We start from the raw sequence: 17,500 nt of genomic DNA on the forward strand, positions 1-17,500 counted from the left end.
ATTGAAAAAGCTTGTTATTGGATGCCAAACACACTGTGATTATTATGTATATCTTTTTTTTTTGGATCAAGTTGCTTTCTCAGGCATTTGGGTTTTATTTAGGAATGTAAAAGATGCTTAAGTTATATGATAGTTAATCATAAATATTTCTATCTATGAAGCCCATATCTAGAATGTTGACACCAGCATAATGCGTCTGCTCTTCTAAGTGCTTTATCTAATTAATATAAAAGATTATAACAATTTCTGAACACCAAGGTGATCCCTGTAAACAAATTAAAATGAAAGGAGTTATTAGTTTGGCAAAATGCCTCCATGACAGCCTCAAGGTAGCGGAGGGTGGATTTACATCTTTAACATGCTGCTCATGGATTTTAATGCACTGTAACAAAAGGTTAAGATGCAACACATCAGGCGGCACGCCACCATGAATTTGAATTCTCTCCTGCTGCAGAAACTTTGATCCACCGAGGGGAGTGGAATAGAGAAGTGGCGGGGATTCAGGTCTGTAATCCGCTGATAGTCACGCTCATATTCTGTAGCCATCAATGAATCCAAAAATATGGTCTCTGCCAAACCAGTATCCCAAATTCATCCATTCAACTGTGTTGAAGTTATTTCCTGTTTTCTCCACACGGACTCTTTTCAGATTTTATTTTTTTTACAGAAAGCACCAATATGTTCATAACCATTTATAACCCTTTATGACATTTAGGACATATGATGGACATGACTGTAGTTATAAGCCATCCTAATGCATTATAAACCTCACAGCAACTTAAGATACATTATGCAAGTTCATATTTAACATATACTGCATTTTAGATCTATGATTAAAATGCAGTCCACAGCTAACTATCAAGATAAAGTGTTTTTTATTCACAATAGCTGAAAATAAATCTCTTCTTTCTTCCCTCTCTGTCTACCTTTTCCTCAGGTTTCATCATCATCGGGTGAGAACGTCGCTCCTCCCCGTGTGTTTCTACATGAGCGCCACCTATGTGTACTATGGCTTTTTATTCCTATGTGATGATGAAAAGTATTCGTGTAGGAACAGAAGCCATTCTCCACGTGGTGAGAGAGCAACACGACAGGAGGAGAGAGCTCCTCGCCGCCTGCTTAACGCCGTATCATACGGGTGGATGAATGTGACTGCTTTCCGTTTAATGTTTCCCCGTAGTAAAGATGCATTTACGCGTATCTTTCATGAGTGACGTGCTGATCTGAAGTCAGACTTTTGTTGTTGTTGCGCACCTGTTTCTGCCTCCAGACACAAGCGGCTTCCACCGCTCGCCGTGTTTGATGCGGTGACAGATGCAGTCCGCAGGGATGGAAGTTTGAACATTTGCAAAAACATGTCATGAACAAAGGAAGAGAAGAGCAAGTAGAGACCAATACCGATCTTTAATAACCAACTATAAAAGAGGCACTTCGTGAACCACTTTACAACTTGCAAGAGGCACCGCATTTCCCCTTTTCTCCTCGCTCTGTTTCTTTTTTGCACATTATTAAAATAAAACTTTGACATGAAGCATTACACCGAAAAAACAACAGTCTACCTACAATATTGTACAATATGAGATACATACAGTATAAACAAGATAAAGCACCTTTGTTGTAATAGTAAATACTATTCATAATTAAACAGTTGGTGTAACAGACACAGATGATTGAGTTTGTGATTTGTGTGTGGTATTATCAGTGCATGGGAAGAACTCCGAATACAGGTCTTGGGACTGTGACGTCCTTGTATGCACCTGAGTTTACACAATGGAAGCTTTCCTAATTTTGTGTTCTGTCAGCCTACATATGAGAGTAAGTGGATGCTTTATACAGTATCTTTTCATGAGCTATTAGAACCAGTAAAAACAGTCGGATGAATGTATTGTAACTGCTACAGATGTTATGTTCCTTTCCAAGGACATTGGCATTCACATTACAATAAAACACAATGTAGCACCAGGTAATGTTTATACAAAAGGCTAATATGATGAATGTCAATGCAGTTACAGTAAAGTAAAAAAAAATGATACAAAATGAGTATGTTGGAAGCATGTACGAAAAAGGTGCACAAACAATGGTCTAAGTCAGGTATGATGTCATTTGGCAGAAAGACTGAAACGAATAAGATCGAATGCAAAATGAACATGCATTTCTTAGAGGAAAATATTTTACTGTATTTTCAAGTATTCTTTTTTTTCCTTTCCTTTGGGTAAATGAAATATAATCTCTGAAACAGAAAAAAAAAAGGTTCAATCATTTTCCCAACTAGCATATTCATTTTTTTGACCCAAAATTCATATCTGCCGTTCGTCCTCACATTTGTGTAAGAAAAACACATGTACAAAGAAGACATAAAGTGACTACGTAAGTATTTAAACATAGAATTTCACAGAAAAGAGCTGTGCAATCTCATTCACCATCATGAATTGTCTTAAACATTTATAACTGTGAAATTTACAGTCTCTTATTCACAGATCCCTCGCGCCCCAACTCAGTTGATCGATTCGGATGTGTCCTTCCTTAAAGGAATCTTAAAGCTAGTGAGTTTTTGGCCAAACAGCTGACTTAGGAGGTGGTTCTGGGACTCTGCTGTCCTGTAGGAATGGCTTTCCATTGACCTCACCCCCATCTTTGGCCTAGATTTATTCAAATAATTGTTAATGGGAACTGAAGACCCTTTAGAAATCGGGGGGTGCAGAGGCCGTCCCAGAGGTCCCTTTTTGGCTTTGTAATCCCCGTTAAGAGGAGTCACAATCTCAGCCTTCTTTTGTGTACAGCTATCGAGCAAGCTCCGTTTCGACTGCAAACCCAGGTTCGAAGCCTTGCACTTGGAAACTATTTTGTTGCTAACGACATCGTCCCGCACCGAGGACAGCACCGGGTAGTCGTTGGGTCCGTCGGACTTCCTTTGCAGAGAGGGATTCGCACACTTGCTGGAACGGAATTTCTTTTTGGCCCGGGAGTCGAAGTTTTCTTGTGTGGCTGGAGACGAAACCCGTTGCAGGCTGTGAGGGGATTTCATGTCTTTCCTCTTCTTCTGTGGTCTGGCAGATTCTTTGTCCTCGTTTGAGGCCGCCGTGCCGAGGGAAACCTTGGAGTGGAGGACCGGCGGGAACTCCGTCGCCTTCGTGCTGCTGCTTGTAGTGCCGTTTTTGGTGTTGTCAGTTATTTTTGCCGGGGAAACTTTGTCTTTCATTTGACCGTTACCTTCCTGCTCACCTTGAGATAAAGTCAGTTGTTTGCTGTCAGTATTGGAAGCTTTTGGCATGTGAATCCACTGCTCATCGCCCCTCTGCTGCTCCGTCACGTCGGCAGCTGATTCGTGCTTCGACTCGGCTGTCTTCGAAATGATTTGATTTTCCCTTAAGCTGACAAACGACTCCTCGCTGGATGGAAGAGAATCCGTTTTTTCTCTCTCCGCCATGTCACCTTCAGCAGAGTCTTCCTCCGCCTTCACACTCTCCTCCCCTACACTACTACTCTCCTTCGGCGCTGACCACGAGGACGTCTCCGCTCTAATGCACACTGACTCATTCTCCTCCTTCACGTCACACGGTACAGTAATTGATTTTCCATGACCCTCCTTATCGGGGCGAGGTGAGGTGGCTGGGTCAGCTTCCTCATTCTTTGGTGTATTAGACTCCATATGAATACATTTCTCCAGCTCCACAAGGAGATCGGAGTAGTCCTCGGCGATGTCCTCCGTCTTCACATTTGTACTGTTGGTGTCACTGTGGTATTCGCCAGCGATGGTCTGCGTGGAGTCGTCCGCCGTGGACACGGATGCCTTTGAGGACTCGGAGTTTTGACTCAAGTGGAGTGAGCCGACGCTGGCGATGCCGCTATCCGAGCTATTGTCTTGCAGACTGTCGGAGAGGATTCTCCTCTTCTTGCTAACGGGCGAATCGCATTCGTCTTCCTGGGGGGGCGCGGATGCCCGGACGGGTCTGAAAACGCCTCGGAACTTGAAGATTTTGTTCCCTCCCGACAGGTGCTTCTCCATGTGCCGATCGAACTGCTCCTTCTTGGAGAAGGTGTAGTTGCAGGTGCTGCATATGAAGGACTTCTTAATCACATGCATGACATCGGCACAAAGCTCGCAGGTGTAGAGGGTGGTGTGTTTCGAGTCCAGCTCGTCGACCTCCTCGTGGGCTCTCTTCAGGTGGCCTTTGAGCTCCTGGGCCTCCTGATAAGAGACGGGGCATTTGTGACACAGGAAGATCCTTTCCAGGTTGTGGACCACTAAGTGTCTCTGGAGTTTGAACGGTTTGGGGAATTGCTTCCCGCAGTGGTGGCAGTCTCTCGAGGGGTCTTTGCAGTTGGGATGCATCTCCACACTTTTCGGCGTCTCTGTTTTGTGCAGCACCTCCAGTGGGGTAAACGTGCTCTGCTTCCCAGCTGCTCCGCTGCTGCTTTTAGCTTTGTGAAGCTTTGACTCGGCCCCATCGGACGTTTTCCCCTCTCCCACGCTGCTGTCTGCAGCCGCCGTTTTCTCTTGTTCTTTAGTGGCTTTGACGGGTTCCCTGTTGGCTTTGCTGGGGCGGTGCTGCATGATCGAGGTGATGAAGTTCTTCACAGCTGTCTCCTGCATGAAGCACCCCGGGATGCCCAGCATGGAGCCTTGGGTCTGACCCCTCCGGGCAAACTGAGTGGCGTGCTCTCGCAAATGTTCGTTGTACATCCACACGTCGGATATCTCCTTCAAGCACATCCCACAGGTCCAGATGCCCGTCTTGTTCTTGGCGTGTTTCTCCCTCAGGTGGTCTCGGAGTTGCTCCCTGGAGCTGAACTTGCGCTGGACACACATGTAGCAGGTGGGAGGCGGGGAGGGGTTGTGGGAGAGTTTGTGAAAGTTCAGCTCGCCCAGGGTGAGGAACCAGGTGAAGCACACTTTGCACTTGTACTGCTTATCTTTGACCTTTATTCCGCCATCTTGCCGTTTCCTGCCTCGCCGCTCCGTCACTTTCTTGGACTTTTCATCATCTTTGTCCTCCACGTCAGCGGTCGCCTCGGGAGGAGCCACCGAGATATCTTTTTTAGAGTCGAAGAACTGGATCTCTGGAAGTTGAAATGTGGTTTTGATGTTTTGGATGTCGATGCTGTGGAAGGTTTGGGCACTCTTTGTGACGCACGGCTCCGCGGTGAAGGGGCCAGAGGGTGGGGGCACGGGACAGGGTGCAGTTGGCTCTTCTGCCTTACAGGTGCTGGGGTCGGAGGTCACCGTTGAGCCTGCGTCAAAGCCAATGAAGTCAATGGAGTCACTCCACTCAATTGAAGATTTATCCACTGTGCTCTCCAGCGGATTCGAGGGACTGCTGTCAACCTCTTTGACGTTCTCATGAACTTCCAGCTGATCGCTTTGTTTAACGTCTGGCAGCTCCTTCACATCGCTGTTTAATGTGCTGTTGTGGCACATGTTCAACATGATGGCATCATCGGGCGATATGGTTTCGTATTCACAGAGGTTTGTTGGATTGTCGGTGAGCGTCTGCTCTGCTTGCTTGTTGATGTACTGATCTTTACTCTGCACAAAGGCCTCTGGAGGAGGGCCGTCCTGAGCTGCATTCAAATCGGGCGATAGCTTCTGCCTTTTGTTTCTTTTGCTGTACACCCTCGGGCACTTTTTCCTTTTTGCCTCTTCATCTCTGGGGAACAGCTGTGAGAACGTCGTGTCGTCGTCAAGCAAGGCTTTGAGTTCGGGGCTAATGCCGGGAGGACTGAGAGGGGAACAATTCAAATAGGTGAGAGGACGTGCCTCGTCTGAGGGGCCGCCGTTTTTCTCACTTTTTATCTCGACGGCCGCCACTTTTCTGAGAATCTCCCGGGCGAGGCTCTCCTCTGATCCTTTCTGTTCACACGTCTCCTCCGCAAGGCACAGACTCTTTTGGGGCTCTTCATTTTCTCCGATTATAACCTTGTCCACAGATATAGCACTTTCCACGTTATTATGTGTGCAAACTGCACCGTTTGCCATCTCTGCCGTGCTTGTGCATTTAATTTCTTCCGGATCAGTGATTTGCTTTGGCTCCGCAGTTCCATTAAGTACATTTATGGCTTTGGCCGGAGATAGCAGCGTATTTTCAGAGCCAGAGTTTGAAGTATAAGGGAGAGGGAATTGTTCCGCTCCAGTAACAGTTCCGTCATTGATTTTCACCTGGTCTGCTTGAGATTTGCGGAGCTCCTGTGGTCCACCTTTTTTGAATTCAGGAGTTATAGCTTGAAGTATGTCTGCTTTTAATACATCAAGGAGCTCATCAGAGAAAGGGTCGGGCTTTATGTTTACCTCTGTGTTTCTGTTCTTTTTTGTTTTGTTGCTCTTCTTTGGTTTTGTTGGCAGCAGAGGACTGTGATGGCCTTTATCGCCCGCTGCCACTGCATTGGTCTCCGTTTCTTCCAGCCCCGTCTCTGCTGCTTTAAATACCAGAGTGCTACTTGTCTCAGGCAACCCGTCTATTTTGGTCGGGTAACATGTTTCTAAATCATCTTTATGTTCTTTCTCTGTAGTTTGTGATGCTTCATAAATCACCATCTTCCCCTGATGGCTTGATGTTGTGCTCTGCGAGGCAATGTGTTTTTCACTTCTGACCAAATGTTTCATGGCCTTATGTCTCTTTAGCCCTGGCACGGTCCTGAAACACATGAGGCAGATTTCACAGAGCTCCTTCCCCTGTTGAGCGTTGTTCTGTGACTTTTTAGGTGTTGCTTCTTTGTGTGTTTGGTGCGTTGCTGAATGCCGGCCAGCCTCTATTGCTGGTTGCTTCTCCGATGGGTCTGGTGGAAGAGGCATTTGTTCATTTTCACAGGCAACAAGTGGTTTAGGAGTGGGCGGACCATCTGAAATGCTGATAAACGTACCGTCCTCAGCAGATGCCTCGTGAGAATCTAAACCCTCCGATTCCTCCTTTCTCAGCAGGTCGGTGTGAATATGCAAACGCTCAGGTCCAACTGGACCGTAACAAACCTCCAAGTCTGGCGTTACATTACCAGCTGAGGGATCTTTGCTTTTGATTTCCGGTGGGAGACCCAATGAAAAACACGTGAATTTGATGTTCTGCTGGAGGGCCAGTGGTTTATCTGATAGATTCAGTTTAGCTGCAGTGTCTAGGTTCAGTGATAGTGTTGTGTCCGGTTCACTCTTGTTAAAAATCAGTGCAGGGTTAACGCTCAAGTCACACGGTTCACAGTCCTCTCCGGGACTCTGCTTGATATCTGGATTCTCTTCGGGTTTGCTGGCAGGTGAAATCGGTATGTAGTCGTATTGATTCAGCTGTGGCGGTTCGTCCGAGATGTAGTTGAGAGGGCTGAGCTTGTAATCGTACATGGGATCGCCCTTTTCAAGACCCGGTGACACATCCGGTGGTTCTGCTGAGCTGGTCACCGGGAGCGGAGAGGGAACGGTGGCTTCAGAGCTGGTGATTTTACACTCTATGATCCCCAAGTCCAGGGGTGGCGGGCTAATCAGAGAATACGTCATCTCAGCTATTGTGCTCGGTTGGTATTCGCCGTTTAAAGCCTCTTCGATGTCGCCCTTTTCTTCCTCGTTTATGGGGGACGGCATATTTTGAATTGAGCTTTGGTCAACAGACATATCGCATGAAACCTCTTCCATGTTCCATGTCTGCATGGGCGTTTGATGAGAGGTCGGTAAAAGAGGACTGGTCGGTGCGACGGCGTGGGCGAAGAGACAGGGAGTTTCTTCCACCTCTTCTCTGCATGGAGAGTTTTGTTGACTCGCCATGAAATCGATGGGAAGGTGTTCTTTAATGTCCTGAACATTTAAAATCTCTTCTTGTTTTGGAAAGGCGAGACCTCTCTCAGATTTTAACGAGTCATTAAAAGGAGAAACTTTGCAGGAATCGCCGTCGATGACGCCATCAGACTGTGAAGGGATCAACAGATTACTTTGTCCCTCTATGGACTCGGCGTCTCGGAAGGGTGAGCAATGATTGGTGCGCTCTGTATTGGTTTCCATTAGTATCGGACTGCAGGGCTTTTCGGTGGTGAATATCGCCACGGACAGCTCAGTTGTTGGACTTGCAGTGTGAGCGGGGCTGCAGCTTTTAGAGGGAGAACGTCCAATCAAATTATGCTGTTTCGCTGTTCCAGTTATTTCCTCGTCCACGCTGTCTGAGCTTTCCACTTTTAATTCACCAGCATGTGATGAACCAGCGTCTTCAGCATCATCATGGTCATCGGCGGACTGTTCTTCGACCGCTGTTTTAATCCCACCCAAAACGTCCCTGCCGGTATCCAGACTGACGTCAGATAGAGCTGGTGATAAAGGAGGGCTGACAGATCGACCGGTGATTCCCATCACGGCCTCTGCTTCCTCACAGCCGTCTGTGGCTGAATGCTCTAGGCCGCCACTACTGTTTTGAAATAACTGATTCAAATCGTCCGCATTGCTGTTCCCGGCAGACTCCTCAACCACGTCAGGGTCATGTGTCGCCACACTCGAGCAGGGAGAGCACTCGATCAGATTGTTATTCTTGGTGAGATCCTCCTCTGGTGCGACTTCAGTGGCCGCCTCGCTGTCGCTGTTTTCTGCGGGCTCACTTGGCTGTGATGAAATTGGCAGGTTTCCATTGACTATGGGGTCAGTGCTGTTAGCGAGAGATGACTGTGAGTCATTCAGAACGAATTCAATATCGTCCTTCCGCTCATTGATATTTGGAGGTGATAATATATTCTCCTTCCCGGTAATTGCTTCCTTTTCGCTGTGATCTTCTCTCTCGACTGCATCGCTCTTCTGACATTCAATTTTGTGATGTTGTTGACTCGTGAGGGCGGTGATATCTGGCTCCCTGTGTTCTGATATAACGGGTTCTTTTTTGAATATGGAGTCTGAGATCACCTCCAGGCTTTTCATGAGGTTTTCTGCGTATCTTTTCTGTTCTAAAATCTCTTCCTTCGTCTCTAGTGGAGGCTCCTGTTCGGCGTTTCTCTCCGCTGTTTTCTGGTCATGGTGAAGCCGTGGGCTTTCCATATGTGAGACTGCGGTGAGAAAATTTGCCGCGCCATCCTCTTTGTCGGCGAAATCTTCGAGCGGCCCCGGTTTATTGTGAAGTGGAGTGTGGGGACTGTGGTGTTCGCCCATTAGCTCAAACTGGAACGGACTGGACCATGGTTCGGTGAAAGGCTCCGAGGGCAGACTGCTCACCGGTACTTCTGCGTTTTGCATGGGGCACCTCAGATCCAGACCGCCGCCTCCGCTCTCTGACTCGTCATCCAGACGCAAAGGGGAAAACTTGCTCATCTTCAGCTGCTTGGGGACGTCCTGGGCGAGTAAGGGCGGGCTCTCCAGCTTCGTCGTCTGCAGCTGGGTTTCAAGCTCATTCACTATTCTTTTTATCTCCAGCTCGTCCTCTGACACGCAGCTGTTGAGGTTCGCACTGTAGTCAATTATTTTCTCTGGCAGAGACAAAGGAACGTGATTGTAATCTGCTTTCTTGTCGTTTGGTTTCTCAGAGCTGCTTTTGTACTGAGATATCTCATCTGGTAGTATGGGGCTGACAATGAGGTTCCAGAGGCCATGGTCTCTCTGCTCCAGGAAGGAAGAGAAGGACGACACAAACTCTTCCTTTTTATCCGCCGTGTGCTCTATTGAATGGAAACCGTCTTTCTGAATCGGCATGTCTGAGTAGAGGCCGCTGTCGAACCCCGTGAGGTCCCCGAACATTGACGAGGTGTCGAACGAAAGCGGGGACTTCATGAGCCCCTGATCCTGGTCCAAGGGGTAGGGCAGGAGGTGGAGCGGATCTTTTTGTATCAGCGGGCCTTGGCTTTCGGTTGGCGATAGGCACACCTCGGCCATCAGAGATGCGCAGAGAGATGCAGGCTTGTGTGCGTCCAGGTCATTGACTAAAGTAATGGTCTCCTTCACCATGCAGTCACTCTGTTTCTCAAATGTGCTCCGGTCCGATAGCTCTGGCTGCGCGGCCGGAGGCCCCTCGCTTCTTTTGCCCTTTGTGTTCCTGTCAATACTGAAATCAGCGTCTTTGTGAATGGGGGGAGAGTGTGAATCAAACTGTAGTGGCTTGCTTTCTGTGCTGATACACTGCGTCGGCTCTTCTCTGGGACGCAGACTGTCGGCCCGCTGGAGGGCTTTCCTGTCCGAACCGCCCGCGACGCCCGTTTCTTTTCTGGGAGACGCCAGCTTTTCTCTTGATTTCTGATTGTGCGAGCTTCTGTTCCTGTCGATGCTTTTGATGGCGTCTTTCGCTTTTTGTGAGGACGGATCGACAACTTCTGCATGCGGATGACTCTTCTTCAGCTCCTCTGTACTCTCTTTGCTGTCAGACAGAATAACTTTGTCTGCATTACTCTTCTTGACGGATTTAGTCGACGTCAGTGCCAGTGTGCTGGAGTCTTTCCATAACTTCTGTGGGGAGGACCGTTCACAGGTTTTGGGCTCCGGAGACTCCTTCCTTTTGATGTCTGTTTTCTTTTCACAGTCGGAGTCGGTGCGATCAGTGCTTTTGGGGCTGTTGATGCTATCGCTGGAAACACTCACGGACGTGCTCAGCTCGCTGCTCGTGGACGACCTGCTCCCCCTCCTCCTGAGTCTCTGGTGAGAACCGTGTTTCTCCGGCGAGAGGGACACCTCCTCGCTTTTTTTCACCTCGAAACACTCCTTCGACTCGTGTCGCCACGCCGCCTGGTCCCTCTCGCTCCTCGCTCGCCATTTGCACTCTTTGGTGTACGTGTATTTACACCGACTGCTTTGATTCAGTCGGCCTTGGCTCGCTATCTTAACCGGCTCGCATTCGTCGTCCGAATCCGAGACGTAGTCGTATTCTCCGAACGCAGGGTTCTGTACAGTGGGAGTCAGCCTCTCCATCACTAAGGAAAACTGGAGGTTTTTAGTACCTTTAACGTGCAGCTTGTTGAGCTTATTTTTCTGCTGAACTATTTTGTGGATAAGTTCTTTGCTCCAGGTGCCCCCTCCGGTGCTTTTCCTCTTGCTCTCTTTCACCGCAGCTCTTGAGGTTGGAGATGTGGAGGCCTGCGAGGGCGTTGACCCTCGAAGCGCAGAGCTGTCCTGAAAGCTTTTAACGCCGCAGCGCTCGGAAAACTTGCTGGATAAGAGAAACCTCCGCGTACTCGTGTTTTCATCCTCGCTCTTGCACAGCTTTCTCGCCTCTTTCACTTTGTTGTCTTGTTCCCTCGTCTTCTCCCTCGAGGCGATCCTTGAATTTTTATGAGAGACCTCTTTTTTTATGTTAATTTTCTCATCCTGTTCCAAATTCAGAGATATTTTCTCAAGTTTGCTTTCTGCGTACTGTTTATCCGTCTCGGGGTTCTCAACATCAGAGTCATAAAAATACTTTCCCTGGGTGAAAGACCTGTCATCCTCTACTGCTTGTTTGTTTTTGCTCTCAAAGACCAGGGATTCTTTGGTTTTCAGGCATTGTTTGTTTGATGTCGCTTTGACAGTGGTGAGGTCATCGTCAGCGAACGCGTCAATAAAGCTACTGTCTATCTCCGTGTTGTCTGATTGGTATCCCAGTCCATTCAGGGCTTCTGTGATCAGGCTGTCTAATTTGGCATCCTCCATTTCCAGCTCGGGGAGAGGGACCGGAAGGTGACCGGGACCAGAAAACAAGTTGAGTTTCATTGGATCATCCTTGTTGTCAGCTTTCGCTTCACTGTCAGTTATCAGTTCTCCATTTTTATTGAGGCCCAACAGAGACAGGTGAAGGTCCGACGGGCAGCGTGGTATTAAAACATTTGACACAGACGGTACCGCTTTTGCCGTTTCAACATGAAACTTTCTGCTGTCCTCCATCTTTGATATGTCTTTGAGGTCATTTTGTGCAAATGTATGCTGAGCACAGTATTGCTTATGTCCTAGAAAGGAAGCCAGGTTGTTGAAGTTCTGATCACACTGCTTGCATGTCAGGAGCACGTCCAACTGGTCGAGATTCGCTGTGGCTAATGAGGTGGCTAACAGCTGATGTGCAGAGTACGGCGGCGGCGGCTGGTGATGCTCCACCCCAAAACTGTCCATGTAACCTTTGTTTCCATCCATAGTGCTCTTTGGATGCGTGCTGTTTTGCAGGTAGCTCATCATGTCGTCTTTGGCTCTCTCCGGCACGTACGGGAGGTTTCGCGGAGCGTCGGAGTGGAACTGGTGAGGGTGAGAGCTCAGGTGATCTGAAGGTAACTGTGTTTTGGCTTGGGGTTGGTGATAGAATGAGTGAGGGGGGGCCGACTTTGACATTTGACTGTCCTCTGAGCTGATGTTGACAGGGCTGGTGGACGCTGGGGAGAGGGACGAGCAGGTGCTACTGGATGCTGCGTTATGAACAGGTGAGGGCAAAGGAGATTCATAAGGTGACACCATCATGAGTCCCATAGGCGGGACCTGTAATGGAGGATAGCTGTAGTTTCTGGACGCTGCTGCTGGAAGAGACTGGAGTCCAAAATATACCGACTTGTTTTTGGATTCACATACTTGTGCGTGGCTCATCTCTACTTTAAAAGTTGAGACTGTATTACTGCCGTGTTTTACAGTCTCCTGTCTTTGGTTCGAAAATCCATCGCTGGTTCTGCCGCTCTGAAACGCCCCGGGGTTTTTCAGGGAGCTGTGTTTGTGTGATTTACTGTCATCCTGCCAGTCGGAAGGGGAAACCATGTACGCCAGTTTTTGATTGCTCATTTGCCTCGATAAGTCAATTCTGTTTGTGTTGGCCATGGACCTCTGCTGCCACGACACTCTGTTACTTTTAGATGAATTTGCCCTTTGGTCAAGTGTTGGCTGGTTCTGAAACTGAAACTTGTCATTCATATCAGCATACTGAATCGTGCTTTGATCAACGGATGAATACGTCTTGTTAGGCCCCTCCCACGAGTGCGGCAACCTATTCAAAACCTTATTGTTGATGTTTTTATCGAAAGCCACTGAGCCTGTGTGCATGGTGCCGACTGGAGGGTTGTTAAATGTTTTGCCGGGAAAGTGCATTTGGGAGCCTGAACCTTGAGAAATATTTCTTGCATGGTGCACACTTCCTTGAATGAGTGTTCTTTGGTTGGCAGCTGTGTCTTTGGGATGACAGTTCCTCTTACTCCCCGAGGTGATGGCTGCATCCCTGCTGTCTGCCTGTGCAATAGTGTCGGTGCTCTCAGGCAGGGCGCTCTTCCCCTGCTCTGACTGCTGTGAGCCGGAGCCAGAGCTGTCACTACTGGCTGAGTCCTCACTCATATTCCTAGGACACTGGATGGAGGATGCCACCCCTTGAACAAACTGCGGGGGTTGAGGGTAAGAGCTTCTATCCTCCGGCTGCTGCTCATTACTGAACTGAGTGCCGTTCCTAGCAATGTTTTGTCCCTCCCCAGGCGTAAAAGAAAAAGAGCTTTGGCTAACGTGAGCAGAACCTTGCGAGGAGTCTGTAAAGTCTTGGGATTGGGGGTTCTGTTCACGGGGAAAAGATTCAGAGGTCGATTCTTCCAGAAAAGGATATGCATACTGAAATGGAGCGGGCACGAAGGCCTTGTTAGCTTCTGTGAGGGCAGTGGATTTTTGTGATGACACCCCATAGTTAGCACCAAAAGTCCGTTCGGGAGACGGCCACACATTAGAGCCACTCAGCTGAAAGTCAGCCAGGATCAGCTGGCCGCCAGGCTGAGCGCCGTTGTTCTCCATTGAGGAAGGCTGCTGCTGCTGCAACATGGGCGGATGTGGGTGAGATGACGTTCCACTCGAGGAGACCAGTGCCTGTGAGGTATAGCTTGGGGAGGTAAGATTAGAGGCGGTCTCCTGGAAGCAGCGGCTGTAGTTGAGCTCCTCTTGCTGCAGTTCGGCCTCTCTCTCTGGTATACAGGGAACGTGGAATCTGTAGCTGCCCGAGACCGGGCCACGACCGGCCTCCACCTTCTTGGGTGGCGCGACCTTCTGCTGTGGGTAGGCGATGCCGATGGTGGGGTTGGAGCGTGGATTGGTAATGCTAAGTCTGTACAGCTGCTGCGGGTTGGCGCGCTCCGTCTTTCCTGATCGCTTCCCCTTCTCTCGGCTGCGGCCCTTGCCACTCGGGGACTGGGGGCTGCCTTTGCCACTCGACCAAGTTCTGTCAGTGGCGAATTTGGATCGGTTCTGCAGTGACCTGAAGTCAATCTTCCCCGTCTGCTGTGGCCGTATGACAGCCTCGCGCTGCTGGGGACAGTCCCTTCCCTTATCTAGTTTTTCAACTTGGTCCCCTCTGCTGTTGGCTCTGGCCTCAGTGCCTGTGCTTGAAAAGTGCTCAGAAGACTCCTTTGTGGATTTGTCACTCTGCTGCTCCAGCGTTGTCCCTTCATCCTGCAGTTTGGACTCAGCAGCCAGCTCTTTGACAGCATGCTTCCGCTGAGTCTCTCCTGCCATGGTGCACAATGCGTGCTGTGAAGGCCTGGTCCTCAGAAGTGCTATCTGGGAGACAGGGGCATCGTCTTCTGGGTGGTATGAATCAGTAAATGCCCAGTGGCAGGTACTGCAGGGACAGGGCAGCTCGCTGCAGGCTCATCTCTTCACATCCATCGTGAACCGCTGATCTGGCACCAGAGAAAAGCCGACCTGGAAGGAAAGAGAGAACAGAGGATCAGATGTCAAGCTGTTGCTGTTAAATTAAATACAAATCTGAATCAGAATCAGCTTTATTTGGCCAAGTATTCACACACATACAAGGGATTTGACTTTGACAGGTTTTGCATCTCACACAATGTACTTAACAGACAGAGAAGATAACATAAATAAGAAATAAGATGTCTATATACAAGTCAAGTGTTTACTGTTCGGAAAATATAAACACATACATACTGGATGATGTGCAGTATTTATGTGCAAAAGTGTGGATTAACAACTGTGAAATGTTGTGATGATGTGACTTTATCAAATCTGGCAATCGTAAAAGAATTATGTATCTTTAAATTCAGCAAAAAAAAACAAACAAACCCCATTCATTTTCAAATCCATGCATGAGATGAAATTACAATGTCCCTAGCTTCTACCAGCAGAGAGCACTATTGCAGCATTTCACCATGGTGCTGTCACTGCACAAAGAACCAGTGTAATCAATGGGGAATTTCAAAATACTGCCAAACTCATACTCCTTGGACATACTACTAACACTTAAATCCTTTATTCCTCACAACAAATAAGACAATTAAATCAAGTAAGTAACATTTCATCTGAGCGTTGGATCCCGTCTTCACAACAGAGAATTGATGGCTGCGCGAGTATCACAGTCATAATCCTCGACATAAACAATCACACAAAGAAAACGGTTCGGTCTTGAAATGATGAAGCTCGCTGCAGCACCGATGATGAGAAAAAATACAGTACGTGGATCCAAAAAGCACTGCCAGTAAATGAATCACAGACTCCTTAAGAGTCGGGACACAACAATGCCACAGTGTTCTATTGCTCCAGAGGGCTGCAGGTTTAGATCATGGAGGAATATCAGGAATTAGTCAGTCAGCCATTAGACAGTGAGAACTGTGGGCACACTGACGCTGGTTGCCATTCCTCAGGCATCCCAGACACCGCTGCTCAGGTCCTAGTTTACTTTGGCCCTCCTCCGCCTCTGCTTCGTTTGACTTCAGACCAGATGAGACTCGGCGTTAGCACCGAAATGTAATTTCTAGGGCCTGGCAACCAAACTCCCATCCTACCTCCCTGTCTGGCTATTACCAAAGCCCCACATGTTGGGGGTGGCAAAGAGGCTGGAGAGACCATCATTTAGCCAAAAGGGTTTGGGTTAAAGCCTCTGTTTTGGCTACCATCCACACTGCCAAAGTGTCCTTGAGCATGACACATTCCTGACGGAGTAAGGGCTGCTCTTATGGGTTTATTAAGGACAGTGAATACAGTTACAGATCGCTGTATTGCTGTAGTCACAGTAATGTAATGACTGTATAAAAAATTATTTCATTCTTTTCTGTTGCTAGCACATGGGTTCAGGAGCAAAGTAGTTGCAGAAAGTATTCTCTGTTTGCAAAAAGACTAGATCATCAGCACACCTCGAGGGTGACGCCCCAAAGCCAAAACAATGCTTGCAAGCTTGCAGTAAATATAAATGACAAAGTTCCCTTGAAAAAAGAAATACAGCAACCTTTCTCCGACTGCAGTTAGCTCTATTGTGGAGGCTCTGAGGAGAAAAAGTGGAGAAAGATTCCTCTGGTAGAGGTCTTATCTGATCATCTCAGCATTGAGGTTATGATAAGATTGTTTGACATAACATTAGTGCTAATTATCTTGGAGACGCTGACAGACTGCACCAAAATCAGATCTTTGTAAAAATGACAGATACAATCAAGAGAAAACACAGCGCTGTTCACAATGAAATGACAGCCTTTGTTGCCTTATTAATGGCACATGTCTATAACCTGCATGGCGTATTCACTGCTTTACAGTGTAAGTGAGAGCTCACAGCCACAGTGGAGTGCACTAAAGACGCTTTTAGAGGCACTTGCTGCTGACATGTGGTCCAAAACATACATGTATTCGGTGTTTAAAGTCATAGCCAATATCACAGGCAGACAGGGGAGGATGAGGATGCAGGCATCAGATAAGATGGCTTGGCCTAGGGCATTGCTTCTTGAGGGCTGTGTTGTTGTCCACAGACCAGAAACCACCTCACTGAATGGAATAGTGAGAGACGACCCTCCACTTTTACCCAGAGGGATCACTCTCTGCCATGTGTTTCCTTGTCTCATCCTCTGGTAAAACCTCCCGGAGGTATTTGGCGGATTGGAAGTGAGGCTTGAGGCTGAGACCCGTCTGAGTTTTGGCCTGGTTGTGAAAAATCACATCCCCTCTACACCTCCACAGTATCTGAAAGCAGGAGTGTCTGCAGCTCTCTCTCTCTCTCTGCCACCAGCGGGGGAAACCGGTGTGAATGACCCCGCCAGCATCTCCACCGGAAAACGCTTGGTCCACCTTCACAGAGTCAACAGCCACAATCATACATCATAGCCTCAATTGTATTTGCCCAGACCGGCCGTTGAGGTTGAGGGGCTGAAGATGAATGCTTCCGGCACCAAAAAGGAGCAGTATGAGGATCACAGAGCCCTTACAGAAGTTGCACCACAGCCTGAGCTGTCAGTTATACAAAGAATAAGGGGTTATTAATATCCTAACAAATACCTTGTCCACTACCCTTACAGCTCCGAGCAGCTCGATAACCATTCCCTTGAGAACGAATCCTCTTGCAAGAATCACTTTACACAGAGTCTTTACGCATGAAAGTCTGCCAATTTGGTGGTGTCTTTGCTACGGCTTATTCAGATTCGTCTCGAAAAAGTAGAAATTGCTCTCGGACGGCATATAAAGACAGTGTGGTGGTGACAGAATTGCAAGCTGGGCACAAGTAGATATCAAATACTGTGTGACTGGCCTAAAATTTGTTCCATAAAAGTGCGTTTTAGTGGAGTTTTACAAGTCAATTAAGGCTGTGTGTGTGTGTGTGTGTGTGTGTGTGTGTGTGTGTGTGTGTTCTTAAGGCCTCCTGTCAAATCACTAAGT

At 48.0% G+C, this 17,500-nt stretch overlaps 1 protein-coding gene across 2 annotated transcripts in view; it reads right to left on the reverse strand.

The window, feature by feature from the left end:
- Positions 1 to 1,015: 1,015 nt before the first annotated feature.
- The window catches only part of znf469 (zinc finger protein 469), a 143,660-nt gene continuing 127,175 nt past the window's right edge, over positions 1,016 to 17,500 (reverse strand). For both annotated transcript variants that reach the window (XM_084017758.1, XM_084017759.1), the window contains one exon: positions 1,016 to 14,551. In XM_084017758.1, coding sequence (XP_083873884.1) covers positions 2,495 to 14,362 — 11,868 coding nt within the window. In that variant the 5' untranslated portion in view covers positions 14,363 to 14,551 and the 3' untranslated portion in view covers positions 1,016 to 2,494. The remainder of the gene's footprint in view (positions 14,552 to 17,500) is intronic.

The sequence above is a fragment of the Eutrigla gurnardus genome (assembly GCF_963514095.1).
Source record: "Eutrigla gurnardus genome assembly, chromosome: 9".
Classification (NCBI taxonomy): domain Eukaryota; kingdom Metazoa; phylum Chordata; class Actinopteri; order Perciformes; family Triglidae; genus Eutrigla; species Eutrigla gurnardus.